Raw genomic sequence first — 27,647 nt, 5'->3', positions numbered from 1 at the left:
GAAAGTAATGAATACTGATAATTGACAACTAAATGCAGTGACAAAACTCTACAGATTTTCATCTGAGCAGGTTGCAGACCAGACCCACAATTTATAAATTAATATTTAAACAGGCCGGTGCTGTGGTGTAGCGGGTAAAGCCGACACCTCCAGTGCCAGCATCCCATATGTGCGCTGGTTCAAGTCCCGTGTTCTCCACTTCTGATCCAGCTCTCTGCTGTGGCCTGAGAAAGCATAAGATGGCCCAGGTCCTTGGGGCCCTGCACCCATGTGGGAGACCTAGAGGAAGCTCCTGGCTTCGGATCAGCGCAGTTCTGGCTGTTGTGTCCAATTGGGGAGTGAACCAGCGGATGGAAGACCTCTCTCTCTCTCTCTCTGCCTCTCCTCTCTCTGTGTAACTCTGACTTTAAATAAATAAATCTTTAGGGGCCCAGCGCCATGGCTCACTAGGCTAATCCTCCACCTGCGGTGCCAGCATCCCATATGGGCACTGGGTTTTAGTCCCGGTTGCTCCTCTTCCTGTCCAGCTCTCTGCTGTGGCCCAGGAAGGCAGTGGAGGATGGCCCAAGTACTTGGGCTCCTGCACCTGCATGGGAGACCAGGAGGAAGTGCCTGGCTCCTAGCTTTGGATCGGCGCAGTGCCAGCTGTAGCAGCCATTTTGGGGGGTGAACCAATGGAGGGAAGACCTTTCTCTCTGTCTCTCTCACTGTAACTCTACCTGTCAAATAAATAAAAATAAAAAATAAAAAAATCTTTAAAAAATTAATATTTAAGTAAAAATATGGAAAGTTTTTTTAAAAAAGATTTATCACTTATTTGAAAGATGACACAGTTAGAGAGGCAGAGAGTTTTCCATCTACTGGTTCACTCCTCAAATGACCACAATGGCCAGGGCTGGGCCAGGCCAAAGCTAGGAATTAGGAGCCAGGAGCTCCTTCCAGGTCTCCCACATGGGTGAAGGGACCCAAAGACTTGGGCCATCCTCTGCTGCTTTCCCAGGTACATTAGCAGGGAGCTGGATTTTAAGTGGAGCAGCCAGGACTCACACCAATGCCCACATGGGATGCTGGTGCTGCAGGCAGCAGCTTTACCTGGTACCCCATAGTGCCAGCCCCATAAATGAAATTTTTTTAAAAAGGAACTAAATTGGGGGGGGGGGGGGGAGCCATTGTAATCCATAAGCTGTACTTTGGAAATTTGTATTCATTAAATAAAAGTTAAAAAAAAAAGATTAAAAAAAAAAGAACTAAATTAATGGTAACCTAATTGTAGTAGGACCAGGGAGAAGACAATAGAGGCAAGACCAAAGGACCAGGCAACGCCCATGCAATTGTGTAATCTTCATCCCACAGTGCTAAATGCTTGATTGCTCTCAGGGACCAAACCAAGCAATCAGTGCTGTGTCTGGCCCCACCTCTAGGATTTCTGGACAGCATCTTTTTGTTTTCAGTCAGATCCTGTGGACTAAATTGAAAAATTAACAGCAAAACGTACTAAAATGTAGAGAATGTTAACCAGTTTAGAAATCTATAAATTATCTCAAAATTTAAATAAACTAACCTATGTGTTACTTAAATTCTCCAGCAAGAAGCTATATTTCATGGCTACAGTCCTTGTTACTACATCTGATCATGAGATAGATGAGTATTACTCTTTTATTTACCTATATCCATTCCAAATTCGCCTTGCATTTAGCCAACACCTGAAGAGATGATGTTGTTTACAGTAAGGTGACCCAAACATTTATTCTTTGGGCACACACCAGTCAAGGCTGGGGAAGAAGAAAACTCCCAGTCCCTTAGGTAAGAGGTAGAAAGCCTCCTGAACCTGGGCCAGTCCATTCGACTGCTGGGAGTCAGAATCACCCAGGAAACATCCTTAAGACCTAGGAATCCAAAGCCTGCCTATGTCTGAATTGGCCCAGAACAGCAGAAAACACCTTCCAGGTGAAGCAGAGGGCAACAAGTTGGGTGAGGATTGAGATACCCAGATAAGGTTGAAAGCCGAGGGTGAGGCTGGAATACTGCACCCCACCGAGGGCACTTGGAACCAGGGTTGTACAGAAGGTAAGCATAGCAACAGGTTCAAATTCTGAGCAGCATGACTCAGTCCTCCACTGCTGGCCTAGCAGGAGAGGCCTGATGGTGCGAGGAAAACCTCCCTGTGCCCCCAGGTGGCCCTACGTCGCCGCGTCAGAGTGTTGCTGGGAAGGAAGGCTGGGGGTGTTGGGAGTTCAGATGATGCCAGTCAGTGCTCACAAGACAAATCCAGGGAAGCTGGCGGTTCAACACACTGCAGGTTAGCAACACCAAGAACAAAACTTTGGATTTGATTTTGACTATGTCAGTCCTAAAAATGTAATGAGTAAGAGGTTCATGGCAAGTCATCCAAAATGCTTAGTCCCTGAATTCCTTCTGCTTTCTCCTAGTAAGCTGTGGCAACTGGCACTTAGTCCCCAGAAAGCTTACCTTCCACGGACACCTCACTGCATATGGCCTCAAGGCATAGCTCCGTCACCTCAGGCTGCCACAACATAATACCACGCACCGGGTAACTTCAACAAAGTTATTTTCTCACTGTTCTACAGTCTAGAAATTGTGTATCTGTGTGTACATGACAGAGACACACAATATAAGGATGCTGGTCCTATTGGATCAGAGCTTTAGTCTATGACTTTTTAAAAATTCTCTCCAGAAATATTCATATTAGGTATTAGTGCCTCGGCACAGTTCACAGCAGTAATAATTTGACAAATTATTTCATCACTGTTCAGCTGCTGAAGCACAACCTGCAGCACTGGCTAGATTTTCACTACCTTCTGCGCAGCCCCCTACAGAACTAATCAGATTCCCCCCTCTCCCTGAGCACCTGCTGGCTGCGACTACTTCAAGTACCAATTACCAGTCAGCAATCAACTCTGGCTAACTTAAGAATAAGACACATTCACTGATGTTGGTTAAGAAACTCAGACTCTCAGGGTAGGCCAGAAAACTAGCCCTGGAGGTTTTAGAGCCAGGAGAGATCCCAAGTCACAGAACTGGTCCAGGAATGACCCAGCCTCTGGGCCAATGCCTGGAGCACCCCAAGCAGCCTGCACCACCACCACTATCACTCCTGGACACTGGGCACTGCTGCCCAAGATCCACTAGGGAGTGCTCTCTAATGTATGGTATTCCAATCACATCCAAAATAAGGTGTGTGTGTCTGGCAGAGACCAAGTCATATGTCTGGGCCCTAGGTACAAAGGAGGTTGGGAAAGTGAGTGTACGGATTTCTCAGTTTCTACAGCGAAACAGCTTGTACTTTATTAACAGAATCTTGGGGCAGGTTCTCAAAAACCCAAAATGGGGGGGGGGGGGGTTTCAGTTATGAACTGGGCAAAAATAAAGTTTTGCTATGGAGATGGCTTCCTTGAGGATGAACTGTAAGGGAATATAAGAGAAAGTAGGATGTTATAGTACCTGGCTTAAGAAAGTAAGAGAGTGGGATGGTTGGCTTAGAGTCTGGAAAACAGATGCAAGAATCACAAACAATCATACCTGTAAGTCTGCCTTTCTTCACTTGTTGCCCAAGGATATCCTGGTCACAGTTAGGGCTTCTCAGTCTGTTTGAACAGTGTTAACTGACCTGAGCAGGTCAACAGTTATTACTGGCCAGGCATTGAGGGAGATATTTTCTGGATCTTAGCTCATTTTATTCTCCTATCTTTGAAGTAGTTATTACTTTTCAGGTGAGAAATCAAGTCGAGTAAGGGCCAATATTTTCATGAACTCAGTGCCAGGCTCATCAGGATACAGAAGGATGGCACAAGCAGTGGGCCATCAAAGGCCGACAAGGAAGATGCCCCATTACTCTCCCAGCAGAGTCCAGCATTCCCAGACCTCATTTGAACTCAGCCGACCACAAAGACTTCCCAAGCAGAGAGAACGAACTGATCTGCTGCCATGAGCGTGTTGGCCTCTGGGCCTTTTGGTCTATGGCTTTTGGGAGACACCCAGGAGCCATAGCCATTTGGAGAAAACTGTTTCCAGACCTCACAGCTAAGAACTAGACTGACCCAGAGAGTAACCCTGTGAGGAAGGGAGTTCACCAATGAGTGGGGAGGGTACACTATCCATGAACTCAAATATCATTCATTCTAGTGCTTTGGAAAGGGCATGTCAATTATTTAACAAAATGAAACGTAGTGTAAAGCTGAATTGGGAGGGTGTATGTGTGACACATTTATTGAGGTGTTATCTACATATTGTAAAAGCCACCCACTTTAAGTACACATATGGGGCTGGCATTGTGGTACAGTAGGTTAAACAGCTGCCCATAATGCCAGCATCCCATATGAGCACCAATTTGATTCTGTCTGAGGTTTCTGATCCAACTTCCTGCTAATGTGCCTGAGAAGGCAGAGGGGGATATGGGAGACTTGGATTTAGTTCCAGCCTCAGCTGTTGCAGTCATTTGGGGAGTGAACAACTGTATGGAAGCTCTCTTTCAAATAATTTTTTTAAAAAGTATGTATGCAATGATCTATATTAAATTTTCTGAGTTGGGAAACCATCATTAAAATCCGTTTTTTAAAAAGATTTATTTATTTGAAAGACAGAGTTACAGAAAGATGTAAAGCCAGAGAGAGAGAGAAAGGTCTTCCATCTGCAAATTCACTCCCCAAATGACCACAAATGGCCAGAGTTGAACTGATCTGAAACCAGGAACTTCTTTCAGGTCTCCCATGTGGGAGCAGGGACCCAAAATCTTGAGCCATCTTCTGCTTTCCCAGGCCATAGCAGAGAGCTGGATGGGAAATGGAGCAGTTGGGACTTGAACTGGTGCCCATATGGGATGCCGGCCCTGCAGGCCGGGGATTTAACCCATTGCCACAGCACAGGCCCCAGGAGCTTCTTCTTGGTCTCCTACACAGATGGCAGAGGCCCAGGGACTTGGACCATCTGTTGCTGTTTTTCCAAGTACATTAACAGGGAGCTGGACTAGAAGTAGAGCAACCAGGACTCAAACTGGCCCCCACATGGTATGGTGGCACTGCAGGTCATGGTTTAACCTGCTGTGCCACCATGCCAGTCCCAAAATCCAGTTTTAGAACATTTCTATCACTCCAAGATTTGTGAGCCCATTTATAGCTGATCAGGTAACTACAAATTTACTCTCTGTTGCTATAGATTTTACCTCTGCAAATTTCATAAAAACAAACCTGTAGTTTGTATCTGGGTTTTTTTCAGTTAGCATAATGTTTGAGATTCACCTATGTTGCAACAGGTACCAGATTTCTTTTTATTGCTAAGTAGTATTCCACATTCCCCAGTTAATGGGTTCTCATTTAATTCCATCTTCTTCATTTCCTCAAGATCTCATTTAATGAATGCCTGCATGTAGGCAATGGTAACCAATAATGGTATTATCACAACGCTTTACATCTTCTCATTCCTATGATTCATTTCCTTCTATAATATTTCAATGACTATCAAGTCTGAGAGGCCAGCGCTGTGGTGCAATAGATTAATCCTGTGCCTGTGGCACCCACAACCCATATGGCCATCAGATTCCAGTCCCGGCTGTTGCTCTTCCTATCCAGCTCTCTGCTATGGCCTGGGAAAGCAGTGGAAGATGGCTCAAGTCTTTGGGCCCTTGCAACCATGTGGGAGACCGGAAGAAGCTCCTGGATCCTCATTTTGGGTTGGCTCATCTCCAGCCATTGTGGCCATTTGGGGAGTGAACCAGCAGATGGAAGACCTCTCTCTCTGTCTCTCCCTGTCTCTTCTGTAACTCTACTTCTCAAATAAACAAAATCTTAAAAAAAAAAAAAAAAAAAAAAAAGAGGTTGTGAGGGGCCAGTGCTGTGGCCTCCACTCATGGCACTGGCATCCCTTATGGGTGCCATTTTGAGTACTGACGGCTTCACTTCTGAACTAGCTCTCTGCTAATTGCCTGGGAAAGCAGTGGAAGATAGCTCAAGTCTTTGGGCCCCTGCACTCATGTGGGAGACCCAGAAGAAACTCCTGGCTTCCGATCGGCCCAGCTTCAGCTGTGGTGGTCATTTGAGGAGTGAACCAGTGGTTGAAAGACCTTCTGCCTCTCAAATAAATACATCTTAACCAAAACAGAAAAAAAGAGGTTGTGAGCCTCTCAGTAACCTGGTCAAGCAAGCAGCAGTTACATAGTCGGGTGTCTCAGGTTCAACTCCTGTTCTGCCTTACTCTTGCTGGGTGGACTTGGGCTTTAACTCCTTTTTATCAGGTTTGGGTGTAGGATGAGGACCCCAATCTTGACCAGAAAAAATGCCCTCGGTGTCTCATTTTCTTGATAATAAAATCGTCAGGACACATAAGGAAATCTGAGACCAGCAATCCTGAGCTGATGGTGAATAGCAAAGGTCCTGACTGGCTGTTTTCAAGGGGCCTGGTTGGCTTTTTCTCCATGAGGGGAGGGGAGTCTGTGGGCTGAGAAAAACAAAAGCATCTTGGTAGGGTCGAACATTATGAAACCCTAGAAAGCAACTCTTAAATTCCTAGATAAGAAAATATTTTGGTTTTCTTCACATAATCAAGCAGTTCCACCACTCAGAAGGCCTAAGTGGCAGGCTCACAAACTATAGTGTGGGGCCTCTTTGCAGCCTCTTTACTGGGCTTCCCTTTGGGTACTACCCAGGAGAAAGTGGGTAAGACTTCTTAGGAACCCTGTTCTCTGATAGACCCAGGTCTGGCATCCTAGACCCTGCTATGTTGAAGGAATATTTCCACCACCACCACCTGGTCAGTGCCACTGCATAGAAACTAAGATATTAAATTCCAGTCTTGGGGCAGGTGCTATGGCGTAGCAGGTAAAGCCACCACATACGGTGCCAGCCTCCCATATGTGCACTGGTTTGTGTCCTGAATGCACGCTATTCTGATGCACCTGGGAAAGCAGCAGCTGATGGCCCAAGTGTTTTGGTCTCTGCACTCATGTGGGAGAGCAAGAAGTTGTTCCTGGCTCCTAGCTTTGGCCCGGCCCAGCTCCAACCATTGCAGCTATTTGGCGAGTGAATCAACAGATGAAGATCTTTCTGTATCTCCTTCCCTCTCTGTAACTTTGCCTTTCAAACAAATAAATAAGTCTTTAAATTAAAAAAAAAAAAAAAAAAAAAAAAAAAAACAACCAGAAACCCGGCCTTACAAGAGTTGCATCCAAGCAATCCAAGCTTTCATGACTCACTTTTCCTGCCACGTCAGAATCTAGCTGAAAGGAGCTGGTGTTGTGGTACAGTGGTTAAGCTGCCCCTTATGATGCTGGTGTCCCATGAGTGCTGGCTCCAGTCTTAGTTGTTTCACTTCTGACCCAACTCCCTGCTGACTGCCTGGGCAATCAGTGGAATATGGTCCAAGTACTTGGGCTCCTGCACCCATGTCGGAGCCCCAGATGGAGTTCCAGCCTCCTGGCTTTGGCCTGGCCCAGATGGGGCTGTTGCGGCCATTTGGGGAATCAATCAGCAGATAAAAGCTCTCTCCCTTTTCTTTTGTTGCTCTGCCTGTGAAACAAATTTATATATATAATAAATATATGTATGTGTGTGTGTGTGCCTATCTATGCAATGTCAGCCTTTTCTGTGCCTCTCTGCTCAATTATTGTTGTCAAAAACTAATCATAAGCAGGGACTCTAAAATCGAAGTCAAATCAAGCAAAAATCTTTCTAATTTGTTCCTCCCTTTTTTTCCAGAGTCCTGTTCTCCCCAAAGCCAAAAGGCAGAGAAAGCCATAGGTATTTGCATCCCTCCCCCGCGACTTGACTGTTATGGGATAATTGTAATTTCATCCATCCTTCCATTGCAACTGTACCTTTATTTTTTTTTAAGATTTATTTACTTGAAAGGCAGAGTGACAAAGAAAGATGTCCATTTGGTGTTTCACTCTCCAAATGACTCCAATAAACAGGTCTGAGCCAGGCCAAGCCCATGAGCCTGGATCTCCTTCTGGGTCTCCCATGTGGGTGGTAAGGGCCCAAGTGCTTAGGACAACATTCAGTGTCTTGCCAGGTGCATTGGCAGGACATTGGATCAGAAGTAGTGCAGGTGGTACACAAACCAGGTACTCTGCTATGAGGTGTGGGCATCTACAATGGCAAGTCAACTCACTGCATCACAACACTAACCTAAAATTAAGGTAACTTTAACTCTTAAGACAGAATACTGAAATTATCAATGAGGTAGAAATCACGTGTCAATGAAGATGAGAGCTTTGGACAACAAATACCTACTTTTCTTCTAATATGCCTTCTGTGTGGCCGGCACCGCGGCTCAATAGACTAATCCTCCGCCTTGCGGTGCCGGCACACCGGGTTCTAGTCCCGGTCGGGGCACCGATCCTGTCCCGGTTGCCCCTCTTCCAGGCCAGCTCTCTGCTGTGGCCAGGGAGTGCAGTGGAGGATGGCCCAAGTGCTTGGGCCCTGCACCCCATGGGAGACCAGGAGAAGCACCTGGCTCCTGCCATCGGATCAGCGCGGTGCGCCGGCTGCAGCGCGCCTACCACGGCGGCCATTGGAGGGTGAACCAACGGCAAAAAGGAAGACCTTTCTGTCTCTCTCTCTACTGTCCACTCTGCCTGTCAAAAAAAAAAAAAAAAAAAAAATGCCTTCTGTGTGAGACTTGGAGAGAGGTCTGGCCAGCCCCAGGTGTTACAGGCACTTAGGAAGTGATCCAGCAGATAGATCTGTCTGTCAAATAAACAAACCTTTAAAAAGAAACAAAGGGCCTCCATAAAATAGGCACAGTATGGGAGTTTTGGGAACCAGTGTTGGCTGTTCAGCTCTTAGCTTGGGGTGGTTGCAAAAGAAGTCTCCTTGTCTCTGTGGCTGACATGTCACTTTGAAGGGACATGCCCTCACAAGCGAGGTACACCAGATGGCAAAACTGCCAAATCCCTTTCCCAAGAGGAAGGCTTTCCGATTTTGGGTGAGGCAGGTGGTAGGTGGCTACTATGGTGGACCTCTTCCTCAAAGAAAGTCTCAGAACAAACTAAACTGGGTGCCTTACAGGGACACCACCTGAGCTCCCACCGAACTTGGCTTTGGAGATACTCTCAAAGAACCTAGGGCTGGGCTTGGGGATCGGGATGTTGGACAACAAAGATTTGGGGGTTGGGACCAGGTCCTTACCAAAGCAATGGCTTACACAGAACTCAGACTGCTTAAATATTTATCACCTGGCACTTCCTTAGCTACGGCCACCATCTCTCAGCGGCCATAAAAGTGAAGAGCTGCCTCCTCTCAGGCTCAGCTCCTGGTGGTCAGGCAGGCAGGTTACTTAGTTCAATCTCTTTTTTAGGAGCCTATAAGCTCATGCTAGCTCTCAGAATTGCACCTCTCTTTTGACAAAGGGCAGAGACGGACATTCTGCTCCTACTGCTCCTGTCGGAGCTCTGGAGTTCACATATGCATGGCCCAAGTAGTCATGACTGCCAGTGCTGTAGAATCTGCAGTGCACTGCGAGTCCTGCTAAGGTAACAATACTAGTCTTTTTTTTTTTTTTTTAAGTTTGCTAATTTTATTTGAAAGGAAGAGCCACAGAGAGAGATTATCCATCTGGTGGTTCACTCCCAAAATGGCCACAATAGTCAGGATGAGCCAGGCCAAAGCCATGAACTCTATATCCAGTTTTTTACACGGGTGGCAGGACCCAAGTACTTGAGCATCACCTGCTGCCTCCAAGGGTGCACAGTAGCATAAAGCTGAAGTGGAGATGAAACTTGACCCCAAGTACTCTGATACAGGATGTGGGTGTTGCAAGCAATGGCTTAACCTGCTGTACCACAACACCTACCGCATTGTTAAGTGTTTTAATGTCAGCCCCTGGCATTGTATCTGTACAGTTTCAATACATTTCTGCAATGAAGAAAATGGCTATTCCCTACCTCCCAATTTTCTTACTGGATTCCATATATTTGGCAATGCTCCTTACATTGTAATTGACCTCCAGTTGGTTGCTTTTCATGCTTCTTCAGCTGTTTACTAAAAAGAATGGATATTCAGAATGAAATGGTCTCTGTGAGAGAACAGTAACTAGAGAATGAAGGCAGAAAGGGGCCTAACGGTAGCACTCTATTCATAAACACTATTTGAGAAACACCTCTATAACAAAGTTCTAATTGCCAGCCAATGTTCTACAGAAGCGGAAACTGTACACATACCTTTTAGACTTTGAAACAGATATAAAATGAAAGAAATGGAGGTCATTAGTCTTACGGGAGTGAGAAATTGGAGCCTCAGTTTACAGGTAGAAAAGGTATTTGATGATTTTGCACTCTGTATCCTATAAGCTGCCACTGACTTGTGGTAAACTTTTCTTCTAGACAATGACGTGATTACTACCTTGGCAGTGTTGCAAGCTTGTCAGTACTGCTGGAGAGTACTGGTGTAGCATTTCTCCTGACAGTTCATGTACATCCAGGAGGACATAAAAATCCTACAATACAGGTGTCCCTTGCTATCCACACAAAACAGGTTCAAGGAACACTCTGGATACAAAATCCATCTCTAAATTACTTCTAATTCCTAACACAACATTAGTGCTATGTAAAATTGCTATGCTCCATTGTTTATGGCATGATGACACAAAGAAAAGTTTATACGTGTACAATACAGATGTACGTTATTCCCAAATATTTTCAATCCACAGTTGGCTGAATCTATGGATATAGAACTAGTGGATAATGAAGGGCTGTTTGTGCAAACATCCGATGTGGGAAGATAAACCCATGAAGGGTAAAATACAAAACTAAATATAATAGCTTCTCTTACCTCTTAATTCTGTTCACTTCTGATTCCAGATATATTCGTGTAAATCTGCTTATTCTCCATGAACTAAACTAAGTCCAAAATTTGTAATAAATAGATGTGTCATAGGGCAGTGTAAATTAAAAGCGGCTTTTAAGTTCTGAGGTTAAAGAACAACTGAAGTTTTCCAAATGTCCATCAGAATTTATCATCCATTATGCTCTTTCTCAAATCAGAGTACCTAGCGAGGAAGTTTGAAGGAGGCATTTGATTTCTTATTGGATACGCAGACTCCAGAATCTAAACAGAAAATATGCAAAGACATTAAGCCAACTTGTGACATACCAGGGATACATGAATATTCAGGGCTCCACACTACTATATAATGCTGCATTTCTTGATTTTATTCGAAACAGTGCATATTTTTAGCATTTTATGGTAGGATTTTACACTTGTCATTTACACAAATTACAAGGTTCTGCTTCAAGTCTTTAAAAAAATTCTAAAAATTCAGCCCATGTGCAGCACAAGAATATGCAAAACTACTTTACATTATACACACTTTTTATCAAAGGAGATACAAAATTCTGGCTTGTAGTTTTAGACAAATACAAGAAGCTTCAAACTAGACACAAAGGGTTAACATTAATTTTCAAATATTAAGTCTGCACTTTTGTGTTGTATTTCTCTGAGATGTGAATACCAAATTCCTAAGAGATTTTATGTTTTCCTTTTTGAGGGAAAACTGACAAATTTCCCAAAAACAAGTCCCTCCCCATCGGTTTAATCTTTTTACCATTCTACTGTCCTTCCCTTAGTGCCAGACACTTGCATCATTTTATAAAGTCAGGAGTGGGCCACTTTTAGTTTTAGCTAACTCCTCTCCTGCAAAATTCTAAACAGTCATAAGCTGATGCAAATGCTTCCACTGAATTTCATTTAACATGATTTAACACCTAACCACCATTGGGCAATTTGTTAAAAGGAGAGAGAGAGAAAGTCTCTGAAAAAGCACATTTGGTTGTTGATAAATTAGGGGCCTTAAGATCAACTTGTCTGATGCTAAGAGAACTTTAAACTCTTTCAAAATAGAACCTGCCCACTAACTGCCTGAGGGACTTCTCTGATATTTGTGCATAGATACTCTTGTCAGCAAGTTGGAGGCAATATTTTACATCTTCTTTCTAAAGGGTCATGAAAAGGCAAACAGGAAGTTTTCTGTACTTTTAAAAGATATTGTTTTCTATCATTGGCATCCATTTTTGACTAACCATTTTCTGATACTTGTGTGTGTATATATATTTATATGCATATTTAAAAGAATTATCCATCTCTCAGAGTCAATATACAGCCAACTCTTGATTATCTATGAGAACCTAAGTGACATTTACTATCAGCAAATTTCACCCTAACATAAATAATCTCCTTTTTCAGACTGATCTCCTTATTGTACATCCTATGTAAACTACAGCCAATCAAGATCAACCAGAATGGAGAAGTGAGCAAACTCTGCTGGGGCCTGGAGATGAGCCCCATACACTCTGGGAACAGATGTCATTCTGAGTATGAGGAGGGACACATTTTAAGCTCCTCTGGCAGCAGACCTTGCAGAGTGCCTTGATTATGTTCTTTGAGTTCATGATTATCACAAAATTAAAACCTGAGGCAGTCACTGTTTTATATAGATAATTGAGAGTTGACTGTAATCATGTTTATGACTTTAGCCCTTTCACATGAAAAACTTGACAAGAAAATATGATAAAAAGATTAAAAGACTGCCATATGACATCTAGAAGCATTTATTTTATGCAAAAAAACTTAAATATGATTGTGTACACCAAAATGTACACATTACCTATGCTGAACAATGCCGAGAAACATAATATACTGATGCAACAGTTGTCTTCTAAAATAAAAAACATTAAAACTGAGCCCAGACCAGCAGACAAAAACCAAAAACAAAACACTTATATCCCAATAACACAATGCTGAAAATTGACAGGGAGCCTGAACACCTCCAACTTCCCTTTACAAAGCTGCCAAAGTCCAACTATTTAAAAAATTGACTTTTTTTAATATCAGTAATAAAAATCTGGTGACAAACATTATAAAACCAAATGCTGGGCAGTCTTTACTCCTTAAAAATTCCAAGTATTCCAACATAACCACAGGAGTAAAAACTGTTTTAAAGTGATACGCTTCAGGAAACAAACAAATATGTACACTTATTGAAAATTATATTAACCTAAATTGGAGGAGAAATCAAAATATGAAGTGTTTACTACTTGCAAATCAATAACAATTTTAATTATTTTCTCACTCTGATAAAAATCAGAAAGCAACATTTATAAAATTGCCACCACATCACTTTTCATAGCAGGGAACTGAAATCTGTACATCTCATTTTTGCAGAAAAGTAGGCAGGCAGAAAGAATTATACATAAAGTTTCCAAAAGGAAAAACAAACAAATATTTCATCTGATCTCTCTTCTTCTAAAAAATTAATTCAGTAGACTTCTTTTTTTTTCTTGTGTAACATGGGAATTCCTGGCTCTAAAATGGATGAATTTTCAGTGTCAGTGTAAGGATATCTTGTTACTTTCTTTAAAATAAAAACTGCAGCATGGAAATTAATGGTGCATTATGCGTTTAAACTCCAGATATGCAGGAACTGGAACCAAATGTTAAGCAATTTGCTTAATTATTGACTTTTCATAAGAAAAGTCCAGGGGACAGGGAAGAATAGAGTTGCTTTTAGCCTCTCTTTCAAGAGTTTCTGCTGTACATTTCCATCAAAAGATTTGTGGTCATGTGAAAAGGAAGTCATAGTTTCCTTCAGTTTTCAAGGCAGAAAGTGTGTATTAAGTGAACTTCATTCTCTATTCAGACATGTAGAATCCAAGTTTTTGCAGAAGCTGGGGCATGCTTCAGTTTGGCCTTCATTTTCTCCCTTTGCATATGAGTTTTCTTTTTACCTTAGGGACAGAAGTATAATGCAAAGTTAGAAAAGATGTAGACAGGATAAAAACCAAACCAGAATAATTTTATTCCTACAGTTGTTATCTAAAATCTTATTGTTTTCATTTTTTTTAACTGGAACTTTACTTGGTTTAAGAAATAACTTATATAAAAACAAAACATCGAACAAGTTTTTGTTTTCATCTTAGAATTAAATTAACCCCAAACTGTGTATCTTTACATGTTAAACATCATAGCTCAGGGGCACTGTGATATAATCATTAGCATCATCCATCCATCCCTAGCTTTTTTGTCTTTCCCAACTGAAACTGTACACCCACTGGAAATCAAGACTCATTCCTCAAAACTCCAAGTGATCAAGTTCCTGTCAATCACCATTCTATGTCCTGTCTCTATGATTTTGACTATTCCAGGTACCTTACCTAAATGGCCACTTAGTATGATGTCTGTCCTTAAGATTCCTCCATGTTGTAGTATTTCAGAATTTTATTTGCTTTATAAGTAATTTTCAAAATAATGCTTTATTATTTTATCCTATCAATCAGCAGACTTAAAGTAAAAGGTTTTAGCAGTCTTCAGGAGTTGACAAGCTCAGGAAGCATACTCTTTGGAAGCAAGAACCTATGCATTTTGGATACTTTAGGATTGTTAATACACAGCAGGGTGCCTGGACCAGTAAGTCCTTTTGTCAAAACCATGAAAAAGTAGTAAAAGGAGCAAATATGAGCTATAATATTTTCAATTATATAAACATGGTTTTGCAAGCAATACTACAATGCTGATTTTCTGGAGTAAGTCAATTTTTCTGAAGAGCTTATCCAGATTGCAAGTCACAGTCGTAACACCGTAGTGTGAGGGCAGAGTTGTATACAGGTCCATGAAAAAAAGGAAAAAACAAAAGGAGACTTGGCAAAAAGTTTTAGGATGCACTTTTAGGTTTTGTTAGTCATCAATTGGTACTCAACAACTCAATCACAAGTTTCTGAAATACCTGTGCAAAATGTTTGATATATTCTAAATTCACACAGTATAACATTATCACACACATAAAAATCTTACCATCCATCTTCACTGAGAATAAGAGCATCACAGAATTAGGTATTTTGAATAACAGACTACTTATTGATGTACTAACTGGCATACTTAAGACATATAAGGTGAGGTGCCTTTAGCGCTCTTTTTTTTTTTGTTGTTAAAAGATTTATTTGAAAGGAAGAAGCAGAGAGAGAGAGAGAGAGACTGAGAGAGAGAGAGAGAGAAAAAAAGGTCTTTCATCTGCTGGTTTACTCCCCAAATGGCTGCCAATGGCGGGAGCTAGGTCAATCTGAAGCCAGGAGCTTCTTCTGGGTCTCCCATGTGGATGCAGGGGCCCAAGAGGTGGGCTATCTTCTACTACTTTCCTAGGCCACAGCAGAGAGCTGGATTGGAAGTAGAGCAGCTGAGACTCGAACCAGCACCCATATGGGATGCTGGCACTGCAGGCAGTGGCTTTATCCATTATGCCACAGCCCCCGCCCCTCCTTTTTTTTTTTTTTTAAATATTTATTTATTTATTTCAAAGTCAGAGGAGAGAGAGAGAGAGAGAATCCTCCATTTGCTAGGGCGGGGCCAGGAACCTCTTCTAGGTCTCCCACTTGGGTGCAGGGTCCTAAGGACTCAGGGCATCCTCTGCTGCCTCTCCAGGCATATTAGCAGGGAGCTGGATGGGAAGCTGATCAGCCAGGACTCGAACCAACATCCGCATGGAATGGCAGTGTTATAGGCGTTGGCTTAACCCACTATGCCACAGTGCTGGACCCCTGCCTTTAGATCTTAAAAAGAGACTTTCTAGGAATTTTTTTTTTAATTTTAAAGATAAATTTATTTACTTGAAAGTCAGAGTTACACAGAGAGAGAAGGAGAGGCAGAGAGAAAGAGAGAAGGGTCTTTCATCCACTGGTTCACTCCCCAATTGGCCACAATGGCCGGAACTGCACTGATCTGAAGCCAGGAGCTTCTTCCAGGTCTCCCACGTAGGTACAGGGGCCCAAGGACTTGGGCCATCCTCTACTGCTTTTGCAGGCCATAGCAGAGATAAAACTTTAAAAATAGGCAGGTGTTGGGGCCGGCGCCGTGGCTCACTTGGTTAATCCTCTGCCTGCGGCGCCAGCATCCCATATGGGTGCCAGGTTCTAGTCCCGGTTGCTCCTCTTGCAGTCTAGCTCTCTGCTGTGACCCAGGAAGGCAGTGGAGGATGGCCCAAGTGCTTGGGCACCTGTACCCACACGGTAGACCAGGAGGAAGCACCTGGCTCCTGGCTTTGGATCGGCGTATCTCTAGCCGTAGTGGTCATTTGGGGGGTGAACCAACGGAAGGAAGACTTTTGTCTCTCTCTCTCTCACTGTCTAACTCTGTCAAATAAAAAAATAAATAAAAAATAAAGTATAAAATAATTAAAAAAAAAAATAGGCAGGTGTTTAGTCTAGCAGTTAAGATGGCTGAATCCTGTATTGGAGCATATGGGTTCAATACTGGGCTCTGTCTCCCGACTCCAGCTTCCTACCAATGCAGACTATAGGAGGAGAAGTGATGGCTCCAGTAATTGGGTTCCAGTTACCAACACGGGAGTCAGATTGAATTTATAGCTTCCTACTTTTAGGTTCCCTTATCACTATGAGCATTTGGGGCAATGAACCAATAGAAGAAAGCTCTCTCTGCTCCCCCTCTCAAATAAAAATAGAAAGAAAAAATCTTTAGAGAGTTTTGGCAGCCTCTAGGAAAATATTCAATTTTTGTATATTTGAAAACATATATTAAGCTGTAAAGGCCACTAGAATTTAAAATAATGATAATAATTACTGAGCACTTTCTGTATAAGAAGCATGTTGCTAAAATGTTTTATAGTTATTGATTCATTTAATTCTTAGAATATTCAATCTTTAAAAAATTATTTTGTTTGTTTGGAAGTCAAAGTGACAGACCAAAAAAACAAAGACATCTTCTATCCGCTGGTTCACTCCCCACATGGCCACAACGGCTGAGGCTGGAGTAGGCCCAAGTCAGGGACTTGAAACTTCACCTTAGTTTTCTACATGGGTGGCAGGGACCCAAGTCATCGGGCCATTTTTCGCTGCTTTTGTCAGTTGTATTAGCAGGAAGCTGGATAGAAAGCAGAACAGCCAGGATTGAACTGGCGTTCTGATATGGGATGTGGAGCTGCAGGAGGTTGTTAACCCCCTGAGCCACAATACTGGCCCATTACAACAATCTTTTAAAGTATTATTATATTACCTTACTGTTAATGAAGAAAAGGAAGCAGAGGATGAATATATTGTTCAGGGCAAAGGTCTAGGATTGAGGAAAAAAGTCATGTCAGGTTTGACCAAATTTTGGCTTTCATTACTATACCTATCAGTAGAAATAGAAACAAATAAGAACAGCACATCAGTACTCAAAGCAGGTTTTGATTTCTTGGACCTGATTCTACAAGATGTTGTAGAAAGAAAATCAGAAGTATTTACATAAAGTCTCAGATTTCTGAATTTCGTAAGTGGTAATATTTTATTTTTTAAGATTTATTTATTTGACAGGCAGAGTTACAGACAGGTAGAGGTAGAGAGAGAGAGAGAAAGATAGACAAACAGAGGTCTTTCATCGGCTGGTTCACTCCCCAAATGGCTGCAATGGTCGGAGCTGGGTCAATCTGAAGCCAGGAGCCAGAGCTTCTTCCGGGTCTCCCACACGGGTGCAGAGGCCCAAGCACCCGGGCCATCTTCCACTGCTTTCCAAGGCCTTAGCAGAGAGCTGAATTGGAAGTGGAGCAGCCGAGACTCAAAGCAGCACCCACGTGAGATGCCTGCACTGCAGGCAGCGGATTTACCCACTATGCCACAGTGTGGGCCCCCATGGTAATATTTTAAATGTACCTACACATGCTTATGTGACTCTGTACTTTATGAAAATATTGAAGCAAGTCAGAGGGGGTAAACTGAGCTGATCAAAGCCAGGACTCATTTCTAGAAGCAGTTCAGATGCTTACAGTCTAATTCAGCAGATAAGTCAGGTATATAAGGAAACAATAAGGGCACACAGGTAAGATCTATAAAGTGGGGCCGGTGCTGCGGCTCACTAGGCTAATCCTCCGCATGTGGCACCAGCACCCCAGGATCTAGTCCCGGTTGGGGTGCCGGATTCTGTCCCGGTTGCTCCTCTAACTCTATCTGCCAAATAAATTAAAAAAAAAAAAAAATCTATAAAGTGACTCCTTCTGGCCAAGTACAGATCTCCACACTGTGGACAATCTAAAATTCCAACCAAGACTGATCAGAGATGAGCAGCTACAACGTTGTTTCACTGGGAAAGGTGGAAGTGGATACCTTCTTGATCTATATTAGAATGAACTACAACAAGGGGCTGGTGCTGTGATGCAGCAGGGTAAGCTGCTGCATGTGACACTGGTATAGCACCCTGCAGTGCCAGCTGGAGTCCTGGCTACATCACTTCCAGTTCAGCTACCTGCTAAAGCACCTGGGAAAGCTGTGGAAAGTGGCCCCTGCCATCCACATGAAAGACCTGAGCAGAATTTTAGGTACCTGGCTTCAGCCTGGCCCAGTACCAGCTGTTGTGGCCATTTTATAAGTGAACCAGCAGACTGAAGATGTCCTTTTCCCTCTCTCTGTCACTCTGCCTTCCCAGTGAAAATAAATTAATTTTTAAAAATTTAACAAGAATTAAAGAGCAAAATCTACTTATTCTGATTTCATGAATACCTTCTGCATTCCAAGATTCTGTATCCAAATGATAGCTCTTTGCATTATGTAAAATCCAAACAAAAGATAATATTTTCCTTACTAATAAACAGAAACACCACAATACTACCTCTTAAATAAAACTTAGCCAAAGGAAAAAGGGGATTCTTTGGGTGCCTTAAAAGTGGAGGTTATGAGGGGCACGTGTTGTGGCCCAGTGGGTGAAGTCACTGCTTGGGATGCCTACATCCCAGACCAAGTACTCTGAGCTGCCAGCTCAGCTTCCTGATGATGTGCCGGGCTGGCAGTGGATGATGGCTGGGATGCCTGGGTTATTGCCACCCACAAGTAAGACCCCAAGAATTCGTGGCTCAGGCCTGGCCTAGCCATAGCTATTGCAGGCGCTGGTAGAGGGGGTAGCAGGGCAGAGGCGCAGAGCTCAACCAGCAGCTGGAAACTCTCTTCCTGTCTCTGTCACTCTGCCTTTCAACTAAAATACATAAAATGGAGCTAATGAGATAAATACTTTATAATCTTTGCAAGGGATACCAAGCTCACTTTCACTCCCAAATACCTAAGTGTTGGGAGGCAGTGGCTGACCTATAAGAGAAAATGCATAAATTCAAACTTTAGGAAAAATGGTGTACATTACCTTTGTAAGTCAATTTGTCTCTCTGCTGGTACTGCCTTTTTGGCTACATCTTGCAGTTTGGGTGCTTTGGCATTACCTGCTTCCAAGCCCCCAGGGCTCTCCTGACTGACTGCCGCTCTCTTCCTTCCTTTGCTAGCAGGTTTATTTACATCATCATTTTTGGTTGCGTTGCCCTGAGATTCAGACTTGGGTCGACGTCCTCTCCTGGGTTTGGCCGGGGCAGGTGGCCCTGATTCATCTTCTTTCTCATCTGGTTTTTGCTGGATGTTCTCAGCACCGGCTGCTGGTACCGCTCTTTTCTTTCCCCGGTCACTGCTGATGTTACCCTGGGTAGCCTGATCGGAATTAATTTCCTAAAATAGCACAAAACAACTCGATAAACACAAATTCCTTAAATATGAATGATCTCTACTAGAAAAAACATTTCTGTAAGTATTTTAAAGGACTTGGGATTTCAGGACTTATGGTTAACTGCTCACATTCCATTAGGAAAGTAAATTACTTGAGGAAAGAGCCTGTGCCTGCTGCCTCAGCAGTGGTACGTATACTATGTTCAATAAATACTGATTATCATCAAAGGTAGTACATTTAAAATAAAGAAAATTTACTAGGTTTTGCTATTATAATACCATGCCAAAAGAAAAATTCCTTTTATTGAAACTATTCTAAATTTATCACTTTTCAAAGGAGAAGTATTTTTCTTAATTCAAAGTGCTATTTTCTTTCTCCCTGATGGATCTAAGTATAATAATCTTTGTAGTGCTGTGACATGAAGATCTTTAACTTCTCATTACATTCATTCACTAAAACTTTTGTCTCTTTTTACTATAACAATCACTAACTCACTTGTTTGCTATACATTTCCTTTGTGAGCTTTATATGGAAGATATAAGGAATACACTGGGGCCGGCACTGGGGCCTAGGAGGTTAAGCCTCCACCTGTGGCACCGGCATCCTATATATAGGCACTGGTTCAAGTCCTGGCAGATCCACTTCCGATCCAGCTCCCTGATGAGGGCCTGGGAAAGCAGTAGGAGATGGCCCAAGTGCTTGGGCTCCTGAGCCTCTGACTCCGTCCATTGCAGCCATCTGGAAAGTGAACTAGCAGATGGAAAGACCTCTCTGTCTCTCTCTCTCTCTCTCTCTGCCTCTCAGTTAAATAAATAAATCTTAAACAAAAAATAAGTTAAAAAAAAAAAAGGATTACATTAAAATTTAACTGATACATTATCATCATTCAAAAAGCTATAACACATCTTTATTATTTTTTTTCGAAATTTTATTTTATTATTTTTTATTTTTTGACAGGCAGAGTGGACAGTGAGAGAGAGACAGAGAGAAAGGTCTTCCTTTGCCGCTGATTCACCCTCCAATGGCCGCTGCGGCCGGCGCACCGCACTGATCCGAAGCCAGGAGCCAGGTGCTTCTCCTGGTCTCCCATGTGGGTGCAGGGCCCAAGGACATGGGCCATCCTCCACTGCACTCCTGGGCCACAGCAGAGAGCTGGCCTGGAAGAGGAGCAATCGGGATAGAATTCGGCTCCCCAACCGGGACTAGAACCCAGTGTGCCGGCGCCGCAAGGCGGAGGATTAGCCTGTTGAGCCACGGTGCCAGCCACCACATCTTTTTTATTAATTTGCATTTTCCCCAGAAAATGTTTCAATAATGATAAGAAAATTTATTTAAAAATTCCAAAGAGTAGTAAATTAAGTGAAAAAAATCCAGAAATTGGGTTGTAATCTAATGTTAAGCCTAAATGTAAGAGAATGCATAATACATGAAAGGATGGGAATAATATGGCCCACAAGAATTAAACTGAAGCAACTAAGATGAATCATGAGAAGACATACAGAATGTCATCCTGAAAAAAGATGTTGACTTGTAGGCAAAACAAAATGGATCAACAATATATCAATTATTATTAAACACAGAGTAGGAACCATTTGTTTAACTGAATGCCTAATTAGGTGTGATGACTACTGGGAATAGACTGGGAAACCTGTCTTCATTTCCTGTCTTCATTTAGTATGACACATAACTAATTTCTTAAAAGTGAATACATTTCAAGTACAAATCATTCCAAGGGCTATGAGATTAAAGAATGGAGTGTTTTGGGGGGGAAAATTAGAGGAATTATCAATTTCTAATGAGTCCTTTTGGGAATTATTAGGCAAGTAATGTCAAAGTAGGATTCTGTCATATGAAGACCGAAGTACAGAGGAAATAGCAAAAAGTACCCATAAAAGAAAACAGGTTGGTAGATGTAAGGAACTCAGACCTTAAAAAATATGGGAAGAGCACATAAAATAAAGTCCAGCATTATAGCACAGTAGGTTGAACTGCTGACTGCAACACCAACATCCCATATTGGAGTGCCATTTTAAGTCCTGGTTACTCCACTTCCAATCCAGCTTCCTGCTAATGTGACTGGGAAGGCAGTGGAAGATGCCCAAAAAATGGACAATATAGGAACAGGAAATTTATAGAATACAGCCAAAGAATCAACAAACATAATGTCAGTCAGAGAAATGCAATTTAAAACAGTATTTCTGATAATTGAGACTGAACCAAAATTCAAAAGAATTGTAAAACCTGTTGTTGTCATTGTCAGGTATATAAAGAAAAAAAACAGTATGCTTACATACTGCTGGTAGAAATGTCAAATGTTCCAATCTTTTACAAGATCAACATGGAAATATCTAATGTTCTATATATCTATATATCTAAATATCTATGTTCTTTCACTCACTGTATTCTTTGACTCAGTAATCTGGGAACAAGGAATTTAGCTGATAGCAATAAAAGCATCAGTAAGTTGTATGTTTATAAAGGAATATTTATTGAAATATTGCTTGTAGTTGTAGAAAAGAAAATAGAGGGACAAAAGATGGGACTGAAAATCATGCACATGATCACATTTACACATTCATGAAATGTGATGGGTATGTGTGTGTGTATATATATAACAAAACTCAGACAACAATACTGAATATGGCAACTTAACTGCTATGTCAAATGTCCACTCCCTTAGGTCTTAATACTGTTTTTAGTATACTGACAAGATAACTTCTTAATAAAAGCCTACAGGGCTTCGTGTCAGACATTGGGGGCAAAATGACCATCTCAACTTACAGGAACATGACTGAAGCCTTTACACCTTTGACAATATATAACCCATGTCTCTTCAGGTTACAGTGAGTTTCTAACTCACTGCTAATGGCCTGGGAAAAGCAGTAGCAGATGGCCCAAGTGCCACCCACATGGGAGTACTCAAAGAACCCTCTAGTTCCTGGCTTTGGAATGGCCCAACGCTGGTTATTGGGGCCATCTGGGGAGCGATTTAGCAGATGCAAGATCCCTCTCTCTCTCTCCATCTCTCTGTAACTCTTTTTTAAAGAGTTATTTATTTATTTTGAAGAGAAAAAAATTCTTTGGAAGTATGAACATAATACTATAGATTATTCAGACAGTAAGATTTGGCTTCTCCAAAATAGGGATGCTTGGCCCAAGAGTGCTTAATTAATTTTTTTTTTTTTTTTGACAGGCAGATTGGACAGTGATAGAGAGAGATAGAGAGAAAGGTCTTCCTTTTGCCGTTGGTTCACCCTCCAATGGCCACCACGGCTGGCGCGCTGTGGCCGGCGCACCGGGCTGATCCGAAGGCAGGAGCCAGGTGCTTATCCTGGTCTCCCATGGGGTGCAGGGCCCAAGCACTTGGGCCATCCTCCTCTGCACTCCCGGGCCATAGCAGAGAGCTGGCCTGGAAGAGGGGCAACCGGGACAGAATCCGGTGCCCCGACCGGGACTAGAACCTGGTGTGCCGGCACCGCAAGGCGGAGGATTAGCCTAGTGAGCCGCGGCGCCGGTCCTGCTTAATTAATTTTTTAAAGATTTATGTATTAATTTAGTTGAAAGGCAGAGTTAGAGAGACAGAGACAGAGAGAGATGATCTACTGGTTCATTCGCCAAATGGCTGCAATGGTCACGGCTGGGCCAGGTTGCAGCCAAGAGCTTCATCCCAGTCTCCCACATTAGTGCAGGTGCCCAAAGATTGGGCCATTTTCCACTGTTTTCCCAGGCAATTAGCAGGGAGCTGTACTGGAAATACAGCATCTGGGACTTAAATCAGTGCCAGTCCCCAGAGTGCTTAATTCATGCAAGGATCCAAAAATACTTCAAGGTATTGGTTTCTATATTCCAAATTCATTTTATTTGAGAAAAAGAAAGAGAGAGGACACACTCTTCCCTCCATCTGCAGGTTCACTCTCCAAATGTCTGCAACAGGTCCCAACTTGTGCCAAAATCAGAAACAGGGAACTTAATCCACATATGGCACATGGGTGGCAGGAACCAAATTACTTGAGTCATCAACAGTATCCCCCAAGATCTGCATGGCCAGGAAGCTGGAGTCAGAAGTTAGAACCAGGACTACAACTCAGGTCATCTGATGTGGGATGCAGATGTCCTAACCTGTGGCTTAACTGCTAAGCTTCATGCCTGCGTCGTCCCAACTCACAAAGAGTTTTGAGAGAAAGACATACCCTGTTACCCCGAATCCATTCACATGCTGTGTTTCAGAAAGCAAATAACAGAGTTTGAGTAGTAAGAGACTAACCACACAACCATCTCTATCTATCAGTTCGAGCTCAGATACTGAATTTGGACAGGCAAAGTTAAGCTGTAATGAAAAGACTGCATTTTACTTAACTGATAGTAATACTAAAGCATTTGATGCTCACCATAAATATATGATGGGCAATAAAAAGTATGTCAAGAATATTCTATGGAAAAAAATATACTTAATTGTATCTTCAGGCCATTCCTACTGAGATAAGTTATCAAGCTGCTCTTATTTTCCTTTCTTTAATAACTGAAAAGTTAAAAAAAAAAAAAAAAATTCAAATGACAGGGGCCAGCGTTGTGGTGCAGCAGTTAAAGCTGCTGCCTGTAGTATTCGAGACCCAGCTTCTCCACTTCCGATCCAGCTCTCTGCTATGGCCTGGGAAAGCAGTACAAGATGGTCCAATTCCTTGTGTCCCTGCACCTGTGTGGGAGAACCAGAAGAAGCTCCTGGTTCCTGGCTTCGGATTGGTGCGGCTCTCGATGTTGCAGAGATAGGGGAGTGAACCATCGGATGGAAGACTCTCTCTCTCTCTCTCTGTGAAAATCTAACTTTCAAATAAGTAAATAAATCTAAAAAAATTTCAGATGACATAATTTAAAAGTTAACAGTAAAAAATGCAACTGGGCCGGCGCCCTGGCTCAACAGGCTAATCCTCCGCCTAGCGGCGCCAGCACACCGGGTTCTAGTCCCGGTCGGAGTGCCGGATTCTGTCCCGGTTGCCCCTCTTCCAGGCCAGCTCTCTGCTGTGGCCCGGGAGTGCAGTGGAGGATGGCCCAAGTGCTTGGGCCCTGCACCCCATGGGAGACCAGGAGACGCGGTGCGCCGGCCGCAGCGGCCACTGGAGAGTGAACCAACAGCAAAGGAAGACCTTTCTCTCTGTCTCTCTCTCACTGTCCAATCTGCCTGTCAAAAAAAAGAATGCAACTGTTTTGGGGGGGCATTTGTCAAAACAGTGATGATACCATTGGGATGCCTGTTTCCCTTATTGCAGTGCCTGGGTGCACATCACATCAGTGCTTCCAATTCCAGCTTCCTGCTCTTGTGCACCCTGAGAGGCAGCACCACCCACATGAGAAATCTATATTGAATTTTTGGCTCTTGGCTTTGACCTGCCCCAGCCCCAGCTGTTGTGGGCATTGGAGATCCCTCTCCATCTTTCCAAAAAAAAACCACAAGTACTTCCCAGATTGTGCTGTGGCTCTCTAATTCAGCCTGGTCCTGTGCTAGCTGATGTAGGCATTTAGGGAGTAAACCAGCAGATGAAAGATGTGTCTCTTTCAAATAAATAAAAAAAAAAAAAATTTATGAATACAATAGAAACAAAACAGAGTTCTTGATGACCCCAAGCAGTAATCTATAAACTTCAAAGTAAAATCTCAAAAACTTGTGGTTCTTATTCTTTCAAGCAGTTGGGAGAGGTAATGTGAGAAGAGGATACCATCAGGAGTGACCACATAAATTGTTATAAAATGAAGTAGGTAGATATAGAGGAATTGTATTTGGAGAACAGATGCACAGTAAGTATTGTAGGCAGCAGAATACACACATGTATAAAATTCAGTATGGTGACTGTATTTTTTATTTTTATTAAGATTTAGTCATGTATTTGAAAGTCAGGGTTATAAAGAGGGAGAGATAGAGAGAGAACTTATATCCCCTGGTTCACTCCCTAAATGGCAGCAATAGCCAGGGCTGCCACAGGCTGAAAACAGGAACCAGCAGTTTCATCTGTTTCCTACATGGGTGTTTCAGCCATCTTCTGCTGCTTTCCCAGGCACATCAAGGAGGGAGCTGGATCAGAAGTGGAGCAGATGGGACTCTAACCAGAGCCCACATGTGATGCCAACATCAGAGCCAGTAGCTTTTTGTTTGTTTTAAAGTTTTATTTATTTATTTGTTTATTTGAAAGCCAGAATTAAAGAAAGAGGAAAAAAAGAGAAAGATCTTCCATCCACTCCTCTAAATGGCCACAACGGTCAGGGGTGGGCCAGTCTGCAGCCAGGAGCTTCATTTGGGTCTCTCTTGCAGGTGCAGGGTCTAAGCATTTGGGCCATATTCTACTGCTTTCCCAGGCTCATCAGCAGGGAGCTGGATCAGAAGTAAAGCAGCCAGGAATCGAATTGGCGCCCTTATGGGTTGCTGCATGCAGCTTAACCTGCTGCACCACAATGCCGGCCCTAGAGTTTCTTCCTCCTACATTGAAATTATAATAAGAAACTCCTTGGCAAATACCCATTTGTTAAATTGTACATTTACCTTATTCTTTACCGGGTCAATATTCTTTACAGGAGTAACAGAGATAATTCTCACAGGGTTCTCCTCATTTTCACTAACTCCAGTTTCTCCTGACTCTGAACTCTGCTCCCTGTTGAAGAAAAATAAATCATGGCTTTGAATTTTAAACATGAATAGAAAGTTAATTCTCTTAATACACAAGTGAGGGACATCTTAAGGCTGGTATAGAAATCTTGCCAAAGGATGCAATGACAGCAAGATTCAGATCAACTATGTTTATAGATCTCTGCTTTTTAATATCGTGTTATTGATTTCCATTTAACCTTAATGACAGAAATCATTGCCTAGAAAAACCACCTAATAAATAGATTGTTGAAAGCTATTCTAAACCTTATCTCGTGGGGGCAGGAAATCCTAAAACAAAAATAAAACTGGAGATTATGGTAGAGTCATTCCCAGTGGTCTTAATATTCTGCAAGGGAGACACAGTACAGCAAAAAGTCACCTGGGAGTCATTTGGGCCTCCACCATCTCTTTGACCCTCGGCTGCTGCATATTTATTTGCCCTGTGTTTCAGGATTCTACTGTTAAAAATGATTGACACTCCTGGTTGAGTTTGCTCTTCGGATTTCATGAATGAGAATGAAACAATTAAAAGCCTCGAAATTTATTGCTGATAAGAGTAGGGTCAGTTGGAAATTGTTATGGTGTGGCTAAGACAGAAAACACTTGACATGTTAAAATAAACATGGGATATGTAAGTGGAAAATGTTGTAACAATGTTATCTTAACTAATACTATACTAACTTCTATGAGTTAAAAATGAAAAAGAATTCCAAACTATTTGAAAGAATTGTATTTTCAGCTTTCCTACACTGAATTTTCTTGAGTATACACAATAAGCATTTCCACATAAATTAGTTATAATACTAGAAATTCTTATGTTTCTTCCATTACCTTTTCTATACACTTAGAATGCTATATAGTTTCAAAATTTACATCACACTCTGGATTCTGATCATTAAAAATACTAAAATTCATCAAGAAGTTCATTTTACAATGCAGTGCTTTTAGGAATAAATTGAAAGATAAGCCAAGTAGTGAGTGATTGTAATAAGAAACAATTAGAGAAAAAAATTGCCTTGATCGATTTCCGGTTGCAGCATTCAGCTCTGAATTTACATTAATATTGCTTCCAGTTTCAGTGCCAGTGCTTCTAACATAGGGTTTCCTTCCCGTTGCTGATAAAGGCTTGTTTACCGCACCTAGTACTCCAGTAGGCTTTGGCTAAAAATTACACACACATATTATTTTATTACTGAAAGGAATACATATAAACTTAGATACATGTACAAGATACTAATTAATTTGAGTTAAACAAAACTGTTGTTGACTTGGAAAGTTAAATTTATTAGAAATGAGGCTTTATAAAATTAGTTGCATAAATACAATTAAAAGTCATAAGCATTACTTCTACCTAGTAATAACTAAAGCAACATTTATTATTCCTTATTCCTCAATCAAAATAAAGTGACCCTAAATGAGAGTGAAATACATAATAAAATGACTTATAGACAAACTAGTAAATGTATAAAGTTTAGAAATTATATAAAAAATTGTGTTTTTTTTGTATTTTAGACCTCATCACATACCTCTATGGAATAAATTATAAC

General features: G+C 42.0%; 1 protein-coding gene across 3 annotated transcripts in view; it reads right to left on the bottom strand.

Annotated features, from left to right (window-relative positions):
- Nucleotides 1–11,142: 11,142 nt before the first annotated feature.
- The window catches only part of PDS5A (PDS5 cohesin associated factor A), a 137,557-nt gene continuing 121,052 nt past the window's right edge, over nt 11,143–27,647 (bottom strand). For 2 of the 3 annotated variants that reach the window (XM_062212636.1, XM_062212635.1), the window contains exons 30-34: nt 27,116–27,261; nt 25,996–26,104; nt 19,116–19,468; nt 17,007–17,063; nt 11,143–13,732 (exon numbers count right to left, since the gene is read on the bottom strand). In XM_062212636.1, the coding sequence (XP_062068620.1) occupies nt 17,051–17,063; nt 19,116–19,468; nt 25,996–26,104; nt 27,116–27,261 (621 nt within the window). In that variant the 3' untranslated portion in view covers nt 11,143–13,732; nt 17,007–17,050. The remainder of the gene's footprint in view (nt 13,733–17,006; nt 17,064–19,115; nt 19,469–25,995; nt 26,105–27,115; nt 27,262–27,647) is intronic. The other variant, XM_062212637.1, reaches the window with a different exon arrangement.

The sequence above is a fragment of the Lepus europaeus genome, chromosome 16 (genome assembly GCF_033115175.1).
Source record: "Lepus europaeus isolate LE1 chromosome 16, mLepTim1.pri, whole genome shotgun sequence".
Taxonomy (NCBI): domain Eukaryota; kingdom Metazoa; phylum Chordata; class Mammalia; order Lagomorpha; family Leporidae; genus Lepus; species Lepus europaeus.
Note: the sequence above shows the minus strand (reverse complement) of the source record. Positions and strands in the feature narration are given on the sequence as shown.